The sequence below is a fragment of the Phascolarctos cinereus genome, unplaced genomic scaffold, assembly GCF_003287225.1.
Source record: "Phascolarctos cinereus isolate Bilbo 61053 unplaced genomic scaffold, phaCin_HiC Scaffold_1;HRSCAF=81, whole genome shotgun sequence".
Classification (NCBI taxonomy): Eukaryota; Metazoa; Chordata; class Mammalia; order Diprotodontia; family Phascolarctidae; genus Phascolarctos; species Phascolarctos cinereus.
In genome coordinates this window covers 194,954,064-194,973,140 of record NW_027555514.1, presented here as the reverse complement: position 1 = coordinate 194,973,140, position 19,077 = coordinate 194,954,064, and the positions used below count along the sequence as shown (strand labels likewise).

Here is a 19,077-nt window from a genome sequence, read left to right as displayed (position 1 = left end):
TTATCTTTTGATAGAAAAGAGATTGCTTACACTTATGGTATTGCAGAAAGAGCTGTAGATTTGTAATCCGAAATTTTAATCTTGAATTTCTACCTGCTACTTCTTAGTTATATGACCTTGACAAGTCATAAACCTTTTTGGGGCTCCAAAATTTAGATTAGATTATTTCTAAAGTCCTTCCCAGTTCTAAGCCTCTGAATCTCTATATATACAAAAGCATAAAGGAAGAAAAATCTTACTTTTCTCGTAACCGACGTAGTTCTGACTTCAAGTCCTCATCTTCAATGTCTGATTCATTGTCACTGCTCATGTAAGAGGAGTTGAATGAATTGCTAAGGCTCTGGCTAAGGCTCTGGATGGGAAGGCTGCCTTTTGAGCCCAAATGGTGAGTAGAATGTGGGCTACCTGAACCATCATCCATATTTCTACTTAGGAAGGCAGCTTCCAGGTCACAAGATGGCCCATTAAGGTGGCTTGGCTCTGACAGTTCGGGCATTTCTTTCTTTGGTGCTACAGCAGAAGGAACAGCCTGTTCAGAATCCAATAAAGGGTGTGTCACAGGGGGCTCTCTCTCCACCACAGTGGTGACCTTGTCTTCAGTTCTTGACACAGAGAATCGGCCAACTTTGTCTGTTGTAGGTGTCACCTGAAAACGGCCAACTGTGGTGGGCTGCTCGGCTTCTGGCTTTGTCTGTGTAGCAGAACTTTTCTGAGAAGGAACACCATCGACCACATCTGAGGAGGTGCCACATAGAGCTGTGGCAATTCCACCAGGCTCCTGCTTCACCAGAGTGTTTTCTGGGCTGCTACTTGACAACACTGAGGATTCTGAAGTGCTTGATTCAAAATGTACAGACTTTACTTCTTCTGACTTACTTCTGCTCTCCTTCAAGGAATCATCTACTGCAACTGATACCTGGTAGTTAAAACAAAAAAAAAGACTAACTTTCAGGATAGACTAAAAACCAAAAAACAAGCCCAAATCAAAGCTGCATAACCCACATGATAGGAGATTCCATTTCCCTGTCAACTATATCCAATCCCTTCATTTTGGGAAAAGAAAGCGTTGAATCTCCTCCTTCCATTACTTCTAACCTAATCCTTCCCCTTACTATCTGAAGTTTTTTTTTTTAAATGAAGAAATACCCAGAGCAGCAGGGCAATTTTAAGGTAAGATTTAAGACAAAACCTTTTAGAAACTCAACTAAATTCATTAATAACTTATTAAGCACCTACTAGTATAAGGCATTGTACTGAATACTGGGAATGCCTTCAAGGAGCCCTACTGAATGGGGGGAAGGAGGTGCTGAGAGGGAGAAATACAACATGTGCTCAGATGAGGAAGTACAAGATTTTGAGGCAAAAGGGACCATTACCAAGCAGATGAAGAAAGGCTTCCCATAGGAAGTGGTACCTGAGAGTTAAGCCTTGAAGGAAGACTAAGATGCCTCCTTCAGAGGCAAAGGGGAAGAGGGAGTGTACTCCAGGCACGGACACAGCCTGTACAAAGGTAGGAAACAGAATACCAGACTGGGAAAACAGCTTGGTTAGAATATATTGGATGTATGAAGGAGACTAACGTGAAAAATTCTGAAAGGTACTCTACAGCCAGATTGTGAAAGACAAGGTGAGGAGTTTGTATTGGTTTCTAGTCCTGGTTCTGCATGTTATTAGAGAAGTGATTTTTTAGAAATTAAAAAAAAAAATACAAACCTGTTAGTCATTGTATTCCCCTGGTAGATCCTCAAGAATATTCCTGATCACTGGCACAGAGCTAACTCTGGGTTCTTGAAGATTAATATTATGCCAGTGAAGCTTTCATATCAGTTTATTCATGTTTATAACTGGCAATCATATAATTTATACAACCTACGAGACAGATGACTAAGTTTTTGAAAAGAATGTCTCACCTGAAACCGGCCCATCTTAAGAACACTGGCCTCTGAGCCGGTCATTATGGTATTATCCTCTATGCTCTGAGCTGCTGAAGGAAGTAGAGAAATAAAGATGACAAAGAAGTTTAAATTATCTTTTTAATCATATCTAAGAGGATGAATCTAAACAGTTTAATTTTATTTTATACAATGCTGTATTCTTAAGTTAGGTGCTGAAAAAAGTAGTTAAATATAGGATAGGCTTAAAGTCGGCTGAATTCCAAGAATGTGATCATTTCTGGGGACCAATCACAGTGATCATTTTGTTGGAGATAGCTATTAATGTTATTCTAATTGTTCTTTTAGTTTTGTTAACCCCAATTTCCAATTGCATAAGCTTTTTCTAAAAAGTATTACTAATCTACTCCCAGTCTCACTAGAGGATCAAGGACCTAAATAGGAGCCCGATTTTGAATTGTGCTGGGCCCAAGGTGCCATACTGTACCTCTCTGAGCTGGTACTACCACTGGCACTGCCCCAGCAGCTGATGTTGGAGCCACAACTGATGTGGGCTGCAAGACAAAATTTAAAGGGAAAAAAAAAGTTCAGTTTTTTGGTTGTTTCTTACTACAGTTTGCTAAAGTCAAATACTTTGAAATATAGTCCAACTTTTATCCCAATTTAGAAGACATATTATTAACCTTGAGGAACAGCCAAGTTTTGTCATTACAGATGACAAGATGACTTTTAAAACCTTCTAATCCAGTAGATTCAGTCTACTAACTATAATCAGTACCTTCTTTTTTTTGCTTTTGTAGGAAGACAAAAATTATACATACATGTGTGTGTGTGTGTGTGTGTCATGGAGGATCCAAATGTACCAGAAAACCTGATCTTGCCATTAAATCAACCTAGAAAGCTAATGTATCTTTCTTATTAAATTATCTAAATATAATTTTTAGGAGAAGCAGTGAGCTTTTAAAGCTTTTTTTTTCGGGTGGGGGGCCCTAGTCAATGGGGTTAAGTCACTTCCCCAAGGTCACACAGCTAGTAAGCGTTATGAGTCTGAGGCTAGATTTGAACTCAGATCCTCCTGACTCCAGGGCCAGTGCTCTATCCACTGTGCCACCTAGCTGCCCCTTAAAGCTCTTTTATGACACATTTTTTCCTTAGTCTATTTCAGAAAGTACCTCAGACATTCATTCAAAGGGAAGTATTATCCTTTAGGACCTTTTTATCTCCTCCAAATGTTAAATAAATAGAAGTTAAAACTTCAATTTAAGATGTCATATATGTATATGTATACACACACACACACACACACACACATATTAAACCATGACACCCCTACCCCTAACATTCAAGTAGTTTCAGAGAAACTAGACAGGTCCAAGGATTACTCTCAAACCTAAGCTCTTCTTTTAGAATTAGCCGGTGAAAACACAGCTTAGCTGAGTAAATAGTACAATTAAACACCATAGATTTCCATCCATTTACCCCATCATCATGACCATGTATCATACTTATATGTAGCCACACTCTGCCAAAATCTTCTTAAGAGTATTTCTACCTGTTTGAATTACATTTCTGGGAGCATAGTATCCTGGGAGGGAAGGAGACAGGCTACTTTGGAGCTCTTTGAACTTACAGCAACTGAAGATGTGAGTGGGACAGTCTCTGGACTAAGGGCTCTTCTTAACTGAGCATCAAGATCTTCTAGAGGTTGCTGAGACTGAAGCAAAAATACCCACTAATAAGAATGTCTTAGGCACATTAGCAAAATCAACAGCTAATTTATAAGGCCTATTTACTTTGAAAGACTGACACAAGTACTTTATAATCTAGATTTAATACAAGTTTTGGAAATGAGATGCAACATTTATTTATTCACAGAAATGAAAATAAAAATTTAATCTTTATATTGTAAGGCTGTTTCCAAATTCACTATCACCTTTTCAATAAATCTGCACCCAGAAGACAGATTTTGTATTCTTTAATGTACACAGAACTGTAGTTACCTATCTTTATCACATCTTACCTATTTCCATTTACTTTTTCCTTCAGTTTTATAAAACCCCAACTACAGGGTGAATGTATTGTCATTTAACACATTATTTTTGAAAAATGATTTTTTGATACTTTAAAAAAAATTGTTGTCAGCTGCCAGTATCACTCCCCCTCTCTTGTAAGAATAAGTACAGTTTAAGCAAAAACAAAACAAAAAACAATCCGGACACAATTATCATGTCTGAGAACTTATGTCTATGCAGAGTACTTTTCTTCTGAGGAGGAAATTACTTAAGACTTATCAATCTTCTAAAGTTGAATATTAATAACACATTATTCAGAAGATCATCATCAAGGAATCAAGGTAGAAACAAGCACTACTTCCCCACGAACAAGAGGCTCTATTTACCAACCTGCTTTCATCTATAATATCTGGTTTAAGAAAGTTTAAACTCTTTCCCCTTTCTGTGAGAAAATAAATGACAGTTTTTTTTATAGGAATTCTATAGACTTGCAAATATGAAACCTGGCTTCAAAACCTGGTTTTTACTTTTACTAGCTAGGTAATCTTAGGTCACAAACTCTGAGCAACAGTTTTAGGTGGAGATAACATTTGTGCTACTCAAAACTCACAATGTAGCTGTGAGGGGAAAGCACTATACAAATGTGAGCTATTACTACCACTGTCACCACAGAGGACTTGCTTCAAAAAGACTGGAGCAGGCTGGCGATTCTAAGTCTTATATAATTCAACACAACTGAAAACAGAAATGTATCATAAGATGAGGCAGTATTCAACTTATAAAGGCCAAATTTATGACTGAATGAGTAAGCTGAAAGAATTCCTTAGGAATTTTCCTCTTCTTTCTCTTGGAAACCTGTCCTACTTGGGACTCCTACTGCTTTTCTTTACCTTGCTGCTCAGTTCTACCACCTTTCAAATACTGATAACCAGTCTCAATTCTTGTCCAACCCTATCACCAAATAGGAATAGAAGGAACAAAGGGAAAACCTTATACCTGTCTTTTCTCACTTTTTCTTCTCACCCTTAATTCTCCAACCCCTACACTCTATACCTTCAAATCCTTTTTTCAGTTCATTAACTATCATGTCTCTCAGCCCCTATACCCCTGGTCCTAACTGCCCTCAGCTTTCTGCCTTATTCTGTTCTTCCCCCCTCCAAGAGTCCCCAGTTCTTGTTCCTAATTATCCCTCCTCTATCCTTATCTGGTAATACTCCTGGAGTTCCAAACTGAGTCTTTTTAAGACTTGGAACACATTTTTATTAAATTTGGTGATGGCTGGAAATTGTAGATTTTCTATTTTAATAGTTCAACATTTCACAAGTACACTCATAAAATCAGAATTAGAGCAATATGGTTACTAAATTCAAAAGACCGTCAACTACATGTAATTGATGTATCAAATAAAGCTTACATGTCATCATCTTGGAGGTAAAATACTAATTTGAATAATTATGAACTTGCTTATTCACAAATACTGCTGAAGGTAAGGTTGGTATTTTTAAAGAAAGTCATACCTGACTGGACAAATACACATAATTTTGCCGTTACTTCCTTTGTATCACAGAATGGTATATCAAATTAGAAGTTTCTATATGACCTACTGGAAATATGCAGCAATATCCTAAATATATTTTAGAACTTAAATAATCCTTTAATAATATCATTAAATAGTTTCAGGTTCTTTCTAATATGCCAGCCCTGAAAGCTCTGTAGCACTGCTGTTCTACAGCAGGGGTCAGCAAACTACCTGGGAGCTAAGAATGGTTTTTACATTTAAAAAAATAAAGGTTTATTGTATATAAAAGTAGTTCTTAGCTTTCAGACCATACAAGAACAGGGAGAAGGGTTGAGTTTGGCCTAAGATTGCCAACCCCTGTTCTAGAGAACAAATACTACAGAACTTTGAAGAAATCGTGTTTTGGAAATTATCAAAAACTTCTCAAATAGTGAATATCTTTAACTTTGGTTGTGTGGAGGAAGATAATTTGCTAGTAAAACTTTGGGCTTTGAGAAATAATTTTTCAGAATAGATTCAAAACTACATTGAAATAAATGTCTCAGAGTCATCTTCCTAGTTAGGATTTTTTTTTTTTGGCAAGGCAATTGGGGTTAAGTGACTTGCCCAGGATCACACAGATAGTAAATGTCAAGTGTTTGGTCTCAGACCACATTTGAACTCAGATCCTCCTGACTTCAGGGCTGGTGCTCTATCCCACTGCACTACCTAGCTGCTCCTCATCTTCCTAGTTAGGGTATCTAACACCCTAAATAGAAGAACTGTATACCCTCTCAGTTTAGATGGGATCTGGACCACTAGGCTCAAGCACTATTTCAAAAACCTTCAGTGGAAGGGGGTTACTCAGTCAAGAGAGAAAGAAAAATGGAGAAGCTAATATCATGCAATGAAGAATTTAACCATGCATTCTGAAAGACAAAAAAGCAAGAGAGAAAGAATGAATTCTGCCAAGTCATGGAGCACCTGTGTTAGTGAAGGTCCTGGAAAAGGTGGCAGCTGCTCACTGGGTGGGGTACTAGATGGAAGTTCAGTACCTACCGGCAGCACCTATGGACAATGAATGGAAATTTTAATGTAATAACTAGAAGAAGGCTCAGGAGGTTACATCTACTGCATATTAAGGAATAACACATCTAATTTAAATGAGTTGACACAAGATTACAGAAACAAACCAAACAAAAACCAAAAAAAGCCTGAGACTTGCCAGAAACTATGTAATTGATTGTAAATTGTTCAGCAGAGGAAAGATCCACTGGGGAATAATGTAGTTATTATATATCTGGTAAATTACTTCATGGCTTTAAGTTCTAGTTATGAACAAAGAACTTTTGATACTTTTATTGTAGAAACTCCAACAAGTAAAAAGAGTGATATATAGTAGAAGGATTCCTCCTATGGAAAGAGGACAAACTGACCAGCATATAATCCAGGAGTGCTGAGATCAGGCGTCAACTCTACTCAGCTGATCTTAAACCACTTATCTTGAAGTTTAACATTGTCATGTTTGTTAAGACAAACAGAGGACTTTTAAGACAGGTAAACTCTTTCTGCTTGGTTCTACACTTAGTGGAGACCTAATTTGACAATGCAAAGATAAGTTCTTTTCTATCAGGAACAAGATACTTTCAGTCTGGGTCAAGTTTCTGCCTGCCTGTCATTTTTACAAAAATTCTGTGGCAGTATCAGATTAAAAAGATGACTGGAACATGCAATGTAGTTAGAAGAAATCCAGTCAGGTTATATGAAAACTGTCAAAAGAGATCGAAGATGCCAGAATCAGGAAAACCCATCATAGCAGAATCAGAAAGTATATTCCAGTTAGTAATTTTGTTACTAATACCGGGGTTCTAACTCTTATACTAATTTGATCACCAACATTCAATTACTTTAAAACTCTAAATCTTAAATCTTGATTTTATAGCAGTGGGAAAAAATGTGCTACTTTAATAGCTGGCTTCATGGACTAGTGATCTCCCCTTTCTCTATACTGTAGATGACAGATAAAAAATTCTTTTGGGAGGGTAAATTTTATCTGAACCAAATGGGACAAATGTGTGTGTGGTATCCAAGGTAAAATTCCTAGAAGTTAATAAATTTCAAACTAATGAAATATGTGTGCACACACACACACTCCCTTTTAATGAAATCCAAACATATAAAATGAATTCAGTCTGTCAGCAGAACTTCTATAAGCCTCTGAATCTGTTTTCATAACCATATTTCTACTCTGTTGGGACCTAGGGTTATTATGCATAAAAAATTTTAACTCTATACTTGACAGAAAATCCATTATTTTAGTGTATTAAGAGAAGAAACTATGTAAAATGAATCCCTAAGAATCTTACCGGTACCCTGGTAAGAGGTGGCTTTGAGGGAGGCGTTCCAGGTTTCACCCCTGCTGCAATGCTGGTAGAGGCTGGAACATAGCTGACTGGAGTGGCAGCTTGCCCGGGTGTGACCACTGGTGTAACAACTGGCAAACCAGTAGTTGTTCCTAGAGGCAAACTGCTTGGTGGTAAGCAAGTACTTGTGGTGGAAGTCATGAGCTTGCTTGGTGCGACAGCAGTGGTTGGGATGCCTGGCATGACTGTGGTCTCCACTACCAATGACGTCTCCAGTGAGACAGGGGCATGTTGGGCTCCAACAGAACTGTGTTCACTGAAGAGAGACCGCAGTTTTTCTTCCAGAGTCTTTATATCATCAATACCAGGGGCTTTGGGTTGTGTATCAGTATCTATTTCTGGGCAGTGGGTGTGGGGCTGGTTGGGAAGTGAAGCTGGTTGGGGTTGACTATGGATTAATGTCTGCTGTACAGCAGGTACACTGGTAACAGGCTGTGCTAGGGGCAGGATACCAGGTAAAGGTACCTGCGGCAACACCGGGGTGGAGATGGCCCCTCCTGCCTGTGAAAGGACAGGAGGAGAAGCAACAGCAGATGGGACTTGCAAAGGATGCACTGCACTGGGCTGATTAGTTGAATCAGATATACCGGCTCCAGAGGAAGACGAAGCTACAGATACAGGCAGGGATAGCCCCACAACACTGCTAAGGGGTGGCTTCTCTGATAAATGTGTGCCATCATGCTTGGGATGGAGTGCACTAACCACCACTGTTTCAGCTAGACTAGGGGCAGAGCTGCTGCTACTGAGCTGAAGAGGTGGCTGCAAAGCCGTGCTTGGGAATGGAGTGGTGGTAGATGCGGAAGCCAGGGTGGTTGCTATAGCTATACTTGCTGCAATCTGGGTAGGCTGAGAAGTCATAGCTGGGGTGACAGCACCTGGGGGAACAGCACTGCCTATTCCAGGAACTGGAGGTACTGATACTGCTGCAGGAGGAAAAGTGCCAGCACTAGACATAACTGCCCCAACTGGTGGGGCTTGAATTGATTCAGTTGTAGTAGACAATGACACACCTGCAGGAATAGTAATGCTGGAAACCACACTGGTAATTAAGGGTGGTCCAGACACTTGTGGTACAGGGAAAGAGCTTGAAGTTAATACACCTGCACTGGAGGCAACTCCTGCAATTACCTTTTCAGTAGGCATGGTGACCACAGATTGAATGACTGGTGCAGAAACACTATTAAAAGGGCTACTTGTTGCAGGGACTGATACTGAAGGCACAGCTGTTGCTGTGGGAGGGAAGACTACAGCCATGCTAGTCATGGTGGGAGGTACAGTTGGAAAGGTTGGTCCTGCATGGCTGAAGTTTGGGGGAGCTGTACTGGGTCCTTCTGCCATTTGAGCATGCCTAAGTTCAGAGAATGCCTGTTGCAAACTAAGGGATGAAGCAGAATGAGACAGATTCATTACAGGGCCATGGGATGGAGCAACGGCAGCTGCAAAGGAAAACAAACAAAACACAAAAAATGAAGTTAGTTTATTTTTTAAAAAGGTTAGGAACACAACATGGTTCAAAATTCTATTAAGCTCACCAACATGAAGATAAACTAGCACTCTGCTAAAGGGACAGATATTAAAATAGTAGAGATTTTGTACACAGGTCATCTGGCCTGGGCACCCAATCCTAAATAAGGATGGAGGAATTCAGGTTACAACTATGTATAACCATATGGAAGAACTATCTACTCACAATTCACTATATGTTCTATGATCACCAAAGTTACTCTTTCTTGTGCTGTTTAAGCCTCCTACACTTGTCAGGTATCCATTAACCTTCCCACTTTAATTGTGCCTCACGTTTATCTGCTATTCTTACTTCAAATTTTCCACCTGTCTGTGGACTCACCTATGTCTGACATTTCACTGGATGTAGCGGTGAAAAACACTGATTCTCGTAACCGACTCTCTGGCACAGGACTCACTATGAACCGCCGTCCAGCTGAATGTACAACTTGAGTTAAGGAACTGGAGGAAACACCTAAATAAGAAAAAAAAACAGTGTATTATTCTTCACCTGGCTTCAATCTTGACTCAAAAGAAGCTCATAAGTTTTATTATTAGAACATAAAGAGAGCACCTAGGTAGCTGACTGCTATTTGTTTTCTAAGAAGTTAAATGCCAAAACAAGACAATGTGGAAAGCTGAAAGGAAGCTTACCTGCTCTCTGAGGCACAGAAGATGCAGGATTTGGTTGCTTGAACTCTCCCTCCAATTTCTACAACAAACAAAAATTCAGTCACTTGTGCACCACAGCTCCCAAGTCCTACATAATGACTGTTCATTAAACCAAATTAAGGCTTTAGCTGTATATCTCTGGGTATTGGTTCAGGAAACTGAAACTAGCATGATATCCAACTGGTAAGTCAGTCAGCTAGCATTTATTAAGGGCTGATTATGTGTCAGGCACTTTGCTAACTCAATGTTGAGGATATAAAAAAAGGTAAAAAGGACAGTCCTTGCTCTCAGAAAAATTACCTTGTAATGGGGAAACAATATGCAAACAACTGTGTACAAACAAATACGTATAGGATAAAATGGAGATTATAAACACAGGAAAGTCACTAGCATTACAAGGGATCAGAAAAAGCTTCCTGAAGACAGGACTTAAGTTGAACAGAAGGAAGCCAGGAAAGCTAGGGCATAGAGATGAGGAAGCAGAGAATTCCAGGGATAAGGGACAGCCAGAAGAAATGCCTAGAGTCAAGAGATGGAGAGTCTTGTGTAAGGAACATCCAGGAGGCCAGTGGCACTGGATAGCAGCAGAATAAGGTAAGGGAAGGGGGGGTGTAAGGAGTAAGAAGACTGGAAAGGTAGGAAGGGGCCAGATTATGGAGGGCTTTAAAAGCCAAACAAGATCTTAGAGGAGCCAGTGGAGTTGACTGAATGGTGGTGGTGGTGGTGGTGGTGGTGGTGGTGTGTGTGTGTGTGTGTGTGTGTGTGTGTGTGTGTGTGAGATACAGGTTCACACCTATGCTTTAGGCAGACAAATTATACAGCTTACGAGGAGACAATGGAGTAGGGAAACACTTGAGACAGACAGACTCACCAGGTAGGCTGCTGCAATAGTCCAAGTGTGAGGTGGTGAGGGCCTCTGCATCAGAGTGATGGCAGTGTCAGAGGACAGAAGGGGATTTATGTTAACGATGTCACAAAGATGGAAATGATAGGTCTTAAGAAATTATTGGATATGGCAAATGACAGAGAATTAAGTCTAGGGATGATACCTTGACTGTGAGACTGGGTGACAGGGAAGATGCAGGTACTTTCCACAGTGATAAGGAAGTTAGGAAGAGGGAGGGTTTGGGGCAAAAGATAATGAATTCATTTTTGGACATGGTGAACTCAAGAAGTCATCAATGAGAAACCTAATTTCAGACTGGTAATATAAAAATAGGTAGCTAAAGATGCGAGACTGGAGGTTAGGAGCAAGGATAGGGCTGGACAAATAAATCTGAAAATCATCTGAATAGAGATGAAAATTATAACCATGGGAGTTGATGAGATCACCAAGTGAAATGGTATAGAGGCAGAAGAGAATCCAGGATAGAGTCTTGAGGGATACCCACAGAAGTATGACCTGAATAAAGATCCAGCAAGGGAGACTGAGGAATCGTCAAATAAATAGCAGAACTAGGAGAGAACAGTGTCATGGAAACCTAGAGAGAAGAGAGTATCCAGGAGAAGAGGGTGATGGGCACTGTCAGTGCAGAAGTTAAGAAGGATGAGGACTCAGAAAAGGCCACTAGATTGGATAATTAAGAGATCATTGGTAACTTTGGAGAGAATAGTTTTGGTGGAGTGATGATGTCAGGAGCCAGAATGCAGAGAATTAAGAAGGGAGTGAGAGGAAGGAAGTGAAGACATCAAATTGTATGTAGATAACCTTCTCAAGCAGTTTAGCCAGAAAAGGGAGAAGAAATACAGGATGATAGTTAGGAGGAAGGGATAGATCAAGTGAGGGTTTTTTGAGGATGGGGTTTTTGAAAATAGGTAGTAGGGAAGTAGCCAGTAGAAAAGGAGAGACTGAAGATAAGAGAGAGTATAGGGTTCATGAGGTTGAGAATCTATTGATGAAGATGAGATAGAATGAGATCACTTTGTACATGTAAAGGAGTTTGCCTTGACAAAAACCACCTCTTCATGTGAGCCAGGGATGAAAGAGAAGAAAGTATTGGAAAGGATCTTAGTGATGTGAGTGAGATGAGGAAGAGGGCAAAAGCAGGACCTCTTTTTTTTTAAGTGAAATATGAGGTAAGGTTGTCAGCTGAGAGTACTGGGTGGGTTAGGAGGGGAAGAGAGCCATGGGTGGTTTCAGAAGGTACAAAAAGATCTGCGAAAGTTGCTGTGTAGAGTTAATTAGGGAGGTGTAAAAGGAATGCCTTACTGGGCCCAGTTGAGATTGCATAAGCAATAATCTCAGAAAGTATGAAATAAAAAAAATCAATTCCTAGATTTATATTATTGTTCCTAAGTTGTCAAAGATTAGTTGTTAAAGACACCAAATCCCTGTACCTGTAATATTCTAAGTAGGCTTTTAAGAACCCTCATAGAGTGACAATACCTGGGATCCTGAAAAGCCGTAGTCATCCTTTGCTTGTAAGCCCTCTGATCCTTGGTCACCTTCTGGTTCCACACTAACGTCCTCACTCAGCATTTCATCAGCCTTTTCAATGATTTCTCGCACCTGATCCACAAATGAGTCTCTCTCTGTTGCTAGAATAAAATCGTTGTTCACCTATAAAAGAAACAATTTCTGAACGTTCTTGGTAAATAGGGCCTATGATTCTTGTGTATCTAACCAAACAAACTTCTTGAAAAATGTTCATTTGGAATTCCTGGATTTAAGAACTTTCCATCTCTGGAAAGTACTCACTCTCAACTCTAAGACAAGTATAAAGCGGTGAGAGGAAGAAGACTCATCATCAAGAGGTCAAAAAGATAGCACGCACACCACTAAGTTATTTAAAAGAGGTATGAATTCCAATTCCAATCTCCAGGGGGAAAATCATATGCAGTTTAAATCAGACTTTCAGCTTCATGGAAAAATAAACCAAGAATCCTTAAGTATGGGCAGCTTGTACTTGCTTTGGTTTAATAAAACAGTCACATGCAGATAAATCTTTGACTTCTCCACATGTTCTAGCATTGCTAAAACATTTCTGTTTGCTTCTACTAAGAAAGCAATACAAATATTTAAAAGGTAAATGTTTATTCTAAAAACAAGGTTTAGATTCTTAATTTATTACTTATGAAAATTTGTTTTCTAATACAGTCTTTATATTCATTGTGCCATGGGATTTCACTGCAGTGTCCAATATCCATTCTGGTGAATAGCTGTTCTCCATTTCCACTGAGAAGAGAATTGCAGGGTAAGGAAATTAGGCTTGGGATAAAAGTGAGAATCCTAACTACCAAGTTTGAGTCACTGGAATAGGTTACAACAAAGAAAACTTCCAAATTATCTCTAGGAAGGGAAAAATCACAATTCCACCTCTACTCTAAATAGCTTAGTGCTTGATCCATTTTAATAATAAAGTATTTGTAAACTAACCACATACAAGCCTATATAAGACAATGTAAAAGATCAAACTAAGGTCCTGAAGAATGCAATAAGCACATAATGAAAATGGAAGAAGGCCTTTCATTCCATTCTTGATGATAAGGATCCTGAAGCAGAGACAAAAAAAAAATCTGAGGAACAACACATATGACTGACTTCACTGGCACTTGGTTTTTCTCCCAGGGAGTTTGTATTAAGTTTTAAATAAGAAGATAAGGACCCAAACATCAGCCAATGTCACTATACCATAATTGATGCTATCTCTTCAGGATTATCACCATCCAGGTCAAATTTGAATGTAACCATTTTCCGGTTGTGAGTCTCTAACTGGCATTCCACTACTCTGTCTCCTTTGTTTGATACCTGAAAGAACAAGAACATCTTATGGGATAATGTACTATTTTGTTATCAGAACTTGGGTCTTAAAGGTAATCTACTCCAACTCCTATGTTTCACAGTTACAGAAACAGGCATTTTGCCTAAGATCATACAGGTATTAGTTAGCAGAGGACAGAATGCTTTTAGGGGAATAGCTACTCATTCAATTTGATGAGAACAAAGAATAGAAAGTAATGCTGAATAGACTGGAAAACGGGCAGAACTGGAGGGACCTTACATATTTGATCAAATAATTTACATTCCAACCTGGAGGAAATGGATAGCCACCAAATTTTTGAACAAGGATAATATGTGATCAAAGCCAGAACAACGCAGTCAGAACATTATTCTGTTATTAGTGTGCAAGATAGCGGAAAACAGGATAAGATTAGCACTTGATTTCAAAGTTGAAGTATAAGTGCTGCCACTACTCATCAAAGTAAGAGTGGACACCACTATGTTCCTTTCTTTGTGGAGTGAGCAGCAATATGACCCTCAGCATGCTGTTATTACCCTGGTCCTCAAACTACTCACTAGTCTCCCACTGAATGGTTTGGGAGGAATGAACAAAAAGGCCACTAACTTCTTTTAAAATGAGTGCTTTGAGCTATTTTCCTGTATGCACCATGAAGAAAAAGAGAAGTACTTTTCTCTAGAAATATGGTCAAAGGAAAAGTTACTTGGACAAAACAAAGGATTTTAAGCTTTCTTACTCCGACACTTCAAAGGTCTCTAATTTCTCTAATGTGAGTTCTTTTTTGCACTGATGGAGATGACAGACCCTCTGCATCTTAGCAGGTGGTTTTTGTTCAGTCATATCCTGACTCTACAAGACCCTATTTGGGGTTTTCTTGGCAAAGGTACTGGAGCAACCGGTTTGTCATTTGCTTCTCCAGCTCATGTTACAGATGAGGAAGTGAGGGCAAACAGGGTTAAGAGACTTGCCCAGGATCACACAGCTACTAATTATCTGAGGTCTCATTTGAACTCACGAAGATAAATCTTCCTGACTCCAGGTCCAGCATTCAATCTACTGTGCCACTTAGCTGCCGCACTTCTGAGAGTTACTTTGTCCAAAAAATTTATTATCCAGCCCGTGGCTAACGTGGTGATAAACTTTTCATAAATACATTTTAATTTTAGGTCAGTCTTTCATATAAATAATCTCATTGTTTGATTGTGTATTCTTTTTTTTAGAGATGGGAAAACAAAGAAAAAAGTCTAACAAGGTATCATTGATATTGTACTATTCTTGAAATACTTTGATAATACTAAAAGTACAGCTATATGTAAGGGATACATTTACTCTACAGGACTTCTGTAGTGATATAATAATTCAGCTTGCAATAGACCAAGGAAGAAGAGGGGAAGCAGTTAAACTATTTACTGCTCTAAAATTCAAGAGGCAGCATGGTATAGTATAATAAATCTTGATTCTACTTTGGCCTTTGCTATTAAAAAATGTATGACCTTGGGGCAGGCCATTTAATATCTCTAGGCCTTAGTTTCCTCAACTGCAATATGAAGAAATAGGCTCAGATAATTTGTAAAGTCCCTTCTAGCCCTAACTTCTCATAATATAGGATGAAGTCTGAGAGGCTTATACTTACATTAAGAATTCTCAATTTGGGGCGAGTAGTCTTCTCATGACGAGAACGACTGCGTACAGATTTCCGATAATGACGTTTTGTAGTTCTCCCTTCATGTCTCCCACTGGATGATGGAACATTCTCATTCCCATCACTCATACCTGAAGCAACATCTGAATGTGCACTAAAAAAGGAATGAAAACAGCTTGCAGATTTAGGTCTTACAAATGATGTAATTTTAAGATTAAAAATGGCTTCATAGATCTGAGTCCCTCCCAGCCACAGTTCAAGGAAGGAGAATTTCTAGTTGTACGCTTACCTATCTATAGAGGAGACCAATGTGGTGGTCTGTGGCTGTGCTGTTGGCACAGGTTCTGGAGGACTTGACTGGGAAACACCTTGAGTACTCTGTGAAAAGAAAGAATGATTAGAGCACTGCCAGTCAAAATTTTATGTCTCTTCCATCACCCACTAAGCTACCCTTAAGAATTCTTCTATTCCTCCCCTTAAGCCTTAGAAGCACTACCTCATTAGGAAAGTCTTCGACATTCAGCATCTAGATAGTCATCTTACAACTCCAAAAGGAGGATTCTATTGGCCAGTCTCTGGTACAGACTGCACAGTGAGATCAGCCATCATGTCCACTAGACAGTGTGACACTACAACTTGCCATGCAGCCAGCATCTTACCAGAAGAATGTGCAACAGGGCAGGCAGAGCAAAGTGCAAAGATGATTCAGATCTCTCTCCTAGCAGGGTAAAAGGGCTGCTGGGAGCACAGCAGGATGAGATACTCTCAGGACTGCCAACGGCAAGAGAGTTGGTGAGAAGACAAGAATAAGATCTACAGAACTAGCCAGAAGTGAAGTGCTAACAAGGCTAAGCCTCTTGGAGGCACACTCACTTCCCAACAGAACAGCCAGTGGCAACAAGGCCCCCACATTGGCATGTCATTCTGCTGTAAGAGAAAGTCATTCAGGAGTTAGTTGGTAATGGTGTCCAAATGAATTCCAAGAAAGGAGAACCCAAATTTACACTGGCCTATAATTTTTATCCCCTCATATTTATGCTTCCCACACACACATGCAGAGATTTCATTTACCTCCAGAGCTGCTTGCTGGGAGGGTGCAGCAGAGGGGGCCTGCTGTGCTAAGCTCATTGCTGAATGGGGTACTTGAACCTGTCCTCCTAGACCACCCACTGGAACTAAAACACTTGGCTCCACATAAGGCTGCACAACTGCAGGAAGGTACCCTGGTGGAGCCAACACTTCCGTGGGCAAGGGAGGGGACAAAACTGTAGAAGGAACGCAAACAGAAGCCACGGTGGAGGAGGGAATAATATTTGAGTCTCCTGGGTATTGAGGTGGCAGTCGAGGTGGGAAGCCCTGTGACAGAAATGAGGGAGCTGAGTTAGTGCAGGCTGGGTCATCAAATAAGCAAACCAGCAACAGACATAAAACAATCACATACAGCAGGGAGGAGTTAAAGCACAATCCCTTACTCTATTTTCACCACATCCAAAGATCATTTTCGAGAGCAATGTTAGGTGACTGGACAAACATGGATTTTTGAAAGAGAAAGGATAGCTCTTCAGATTCCTTGCAGAAAAGCAATACTGGTATATCTTTTGATGATCTCAAATAGGAGACCATTCAGGCTGTTATGGTTACTTGATTAGCCTTCTGGAAGTTAAATAATTGGTTCCCCTACTATCCCTGGGAAGTCTTTTTTTGTTTTTATCAAGGAAATGGGCTATAGTAATCTTTATATACTCAGGCGAGGCAACTGGGGTTAAGTGACTTGCCCAGAGTCACACAGCTAGGAAGTATTATGTGTCTGAGGCCAGATTTGAACTCAGGTCCTCCTGACTATAGTGCCCGTGCTCTGTGCCACCTAGCTGCCCCCAATATTTCATTTCAAAGAAAAACAACACAAACTCAGCCTTAGCTGTTACAGACTAGGTAGACACAAGATTAAATGTTGAACTTTTATTCTTATTATCATGTTGACTGTTCCATTACAGGTTACTGAAACAACCAGAGACTAGTGAATTCTCACATTCAGAATACTAGTTTATCCATTTCTCACAACAGAACAATCTAAGTTGAATGCTGAAGTTATCGTCTTGCTTTCTTAAATAGCTGTGTATCTTACACACAGATAGAAACATCCAGGATGTCCCCCTCTCTCCTTATCAAAATATGGTTCAGAAAATGGCTATGCTGTTTGGTACTGCTGAACTCTTCTATTTTTACAGTTGGAATCAATAATCTTTGCTGACATGTTATATTACATGGAACACAAAATTAAAATTTTCAGGTGTTAAGATTATTACAACTAAACCCTTGTACCATCTGCCTTCTTTTTTCCTTTCTGGTGAGGCAATCAGGGTTAAGTGACTTGCCCAGGGTCACATAGCTAGTAAGTAAGTGTCTGAAGCCGGATTTGAACTCAGGTCCTCCTGATTCCAAGGCTGGAGCTATATCCACTGCGCCACCTAGCTGCCCCTACCATCTGCTTTTAGTTCTTTAAAGGACTCACGCATATCTTTTCCTCTAGGTGGATCTCCACATACAACTATAATCTTGAGGTCAGGCCTAGACTCTAGAAGAACTGACCCTGGAGTTTTGCTTACTCTAGCACAATACCTGGTATAGAGAATCTCCAGAGGGAAGTGAAGCCTCAGCAGCTTGTCCAAGGTTAGCTGGTATTCCTATGGACTGAACTGCTGGCTGAAGGAGCTGTGGGTGAGCCTGACTTGGCAGCTGAGTCACAGGCTGCAGAAGAGTGGGAAGCTGACTAGGGACCACAGTTGATCCCACAGGGATAGCAGCTGCTGCAGCAGATGAGGCCAAGGTGAGCAGAGGCTGGTTAATACCAGATGCCATAGAGTTTGGCAGGGATGAGAAACCTGTCTGAGCCACAGAGACATGAGGAGTTGATATGGGAATCTGAGAGACTGAGAACTGAGGGAGTAAAGATGCTGGAACTGGCTGGCCCACGGGAAGGAAGTGAGCACCAGAGAGAGATGGGGTAACTGAGGGTTGTGCAAGGGAAGGTGCTGCAACTGGTATCTGAGGTTCGCCTTGGATGGTCGATAATGGCTGGGAAACAGGAAGCTGGGAAAGTAAAGAAAAAAATACATAGACTTTTTTTTTTAAAGGAAGCAAAGTAGCCAAAAGCAAGATTTATTTATTAGCCAAAAGAAGAAAAAAACTTAAAAAACCTCTAGTACCAATGTCACTAAAGAACACGATGGGGATTACTGTTAGAAAAATAGCTGGCAGAGTGACTATTGTCCCAAATGGTTATATTTTCAGGGAATTTTGTTATTGTTTTCTTTCTAGGCACTAAAAATAGGACTACTTCACAAATAGGTCTGCTGACATTGACCAGATTTGTAAATATAATCAGACTGATCATAAAAAAAAATTGCATACATGTTCCAAATCAAAACTTCTTTTGTCTCTAGTAAGAAGTTACTGACTTTGTTCACATTGCTTTTAGGATCTTTGGTCTAATACTGATAGTGCCTTGAACTTTTCCCCCAGTATCTGTTAATGAACAAACTGGCGACAAACCACCGTGCCAACATACAACAAAAGGAATTGTCACAAAGCATAACAAACATTAATGAAATTTGGGAAAACAAAACAAAACACATGCAACAAAAGTAACTTTAGCTTCTTTAGTGTGATCCTTAAGAAGGTATGTACAGAAGCAA

General features: G+C 39.9%; 1 protein-coding gene across 10 annotated transcripts in view; it reads right to left on the bottom strand.

The window, feature by feature from the left end:
• WNK1 (WNK lysine deficient protein kinase 1) overlaps window positions 1-19,077 on the bottom strand; it is a 154,998-nt gene that overhangs the window by 13,577 nt on the left and 122,344 nt on the right. For 2 of the 10 annotated variants that reach the window (XM_021001477.2, XM_021001489.2), the window contains 14 exons: window positions 18,002-18,472; window positions 16,454-16,738; window positions 15,672-15,760; window positions 15,374-15,536; window positions 13,632-13,748; window positions 12,387-12,560; window positions 9,983-10,040; window positions 9,672-9,803; window positions 7,769-9,261; window positions 6,387-6,470; window positions 3,523-3,606; window positions 2,380-2,446; window positions 1,911-1,984; window positions 240-916 (listed from right to left, as the gene is read on the bottom strand). In XM_021001477.2, coding sequence (XP_020857136.1) covers window positions 240-916; window positions 1,911-1,984; window positions 2,380-2,446; window positions 3,523-3,606; window positions 6,387-6,470; window positions 7,769-9,261; window positions 9,672-9,803; window positions 9,983-10,040; window positions 12,387-12,560; window positions 13,632-13,748; window positions 15,374-15,536; window positions 15,672-15,760; window positions 16,454-16,738; window positions 18,002-18,472 — 3,968 coding nt within the window. The remainder of the gene's footprint in view (window positions 1-239; window positions 917-1,910; window positions 1,985-2,379; window positions 2,447-3,522; window positions 3,607-6,386; window positions 6,471-7,768; window positions 9,262-9,671; window positions 9,804-9,982; window positions 10,041-12,386; window positions 12,561-13,631; window positions 13,749-15,373; window positions 15,537-15,671; window positions 15,761-16,453; window positions 16,739-18,001; window positions 18,473-19,077) is intronic. The other 8 variants (XM_078156041.1, XM_078156046.1, XM_078156043.1 and 5 more) reach the window with 8 other exon arrangements.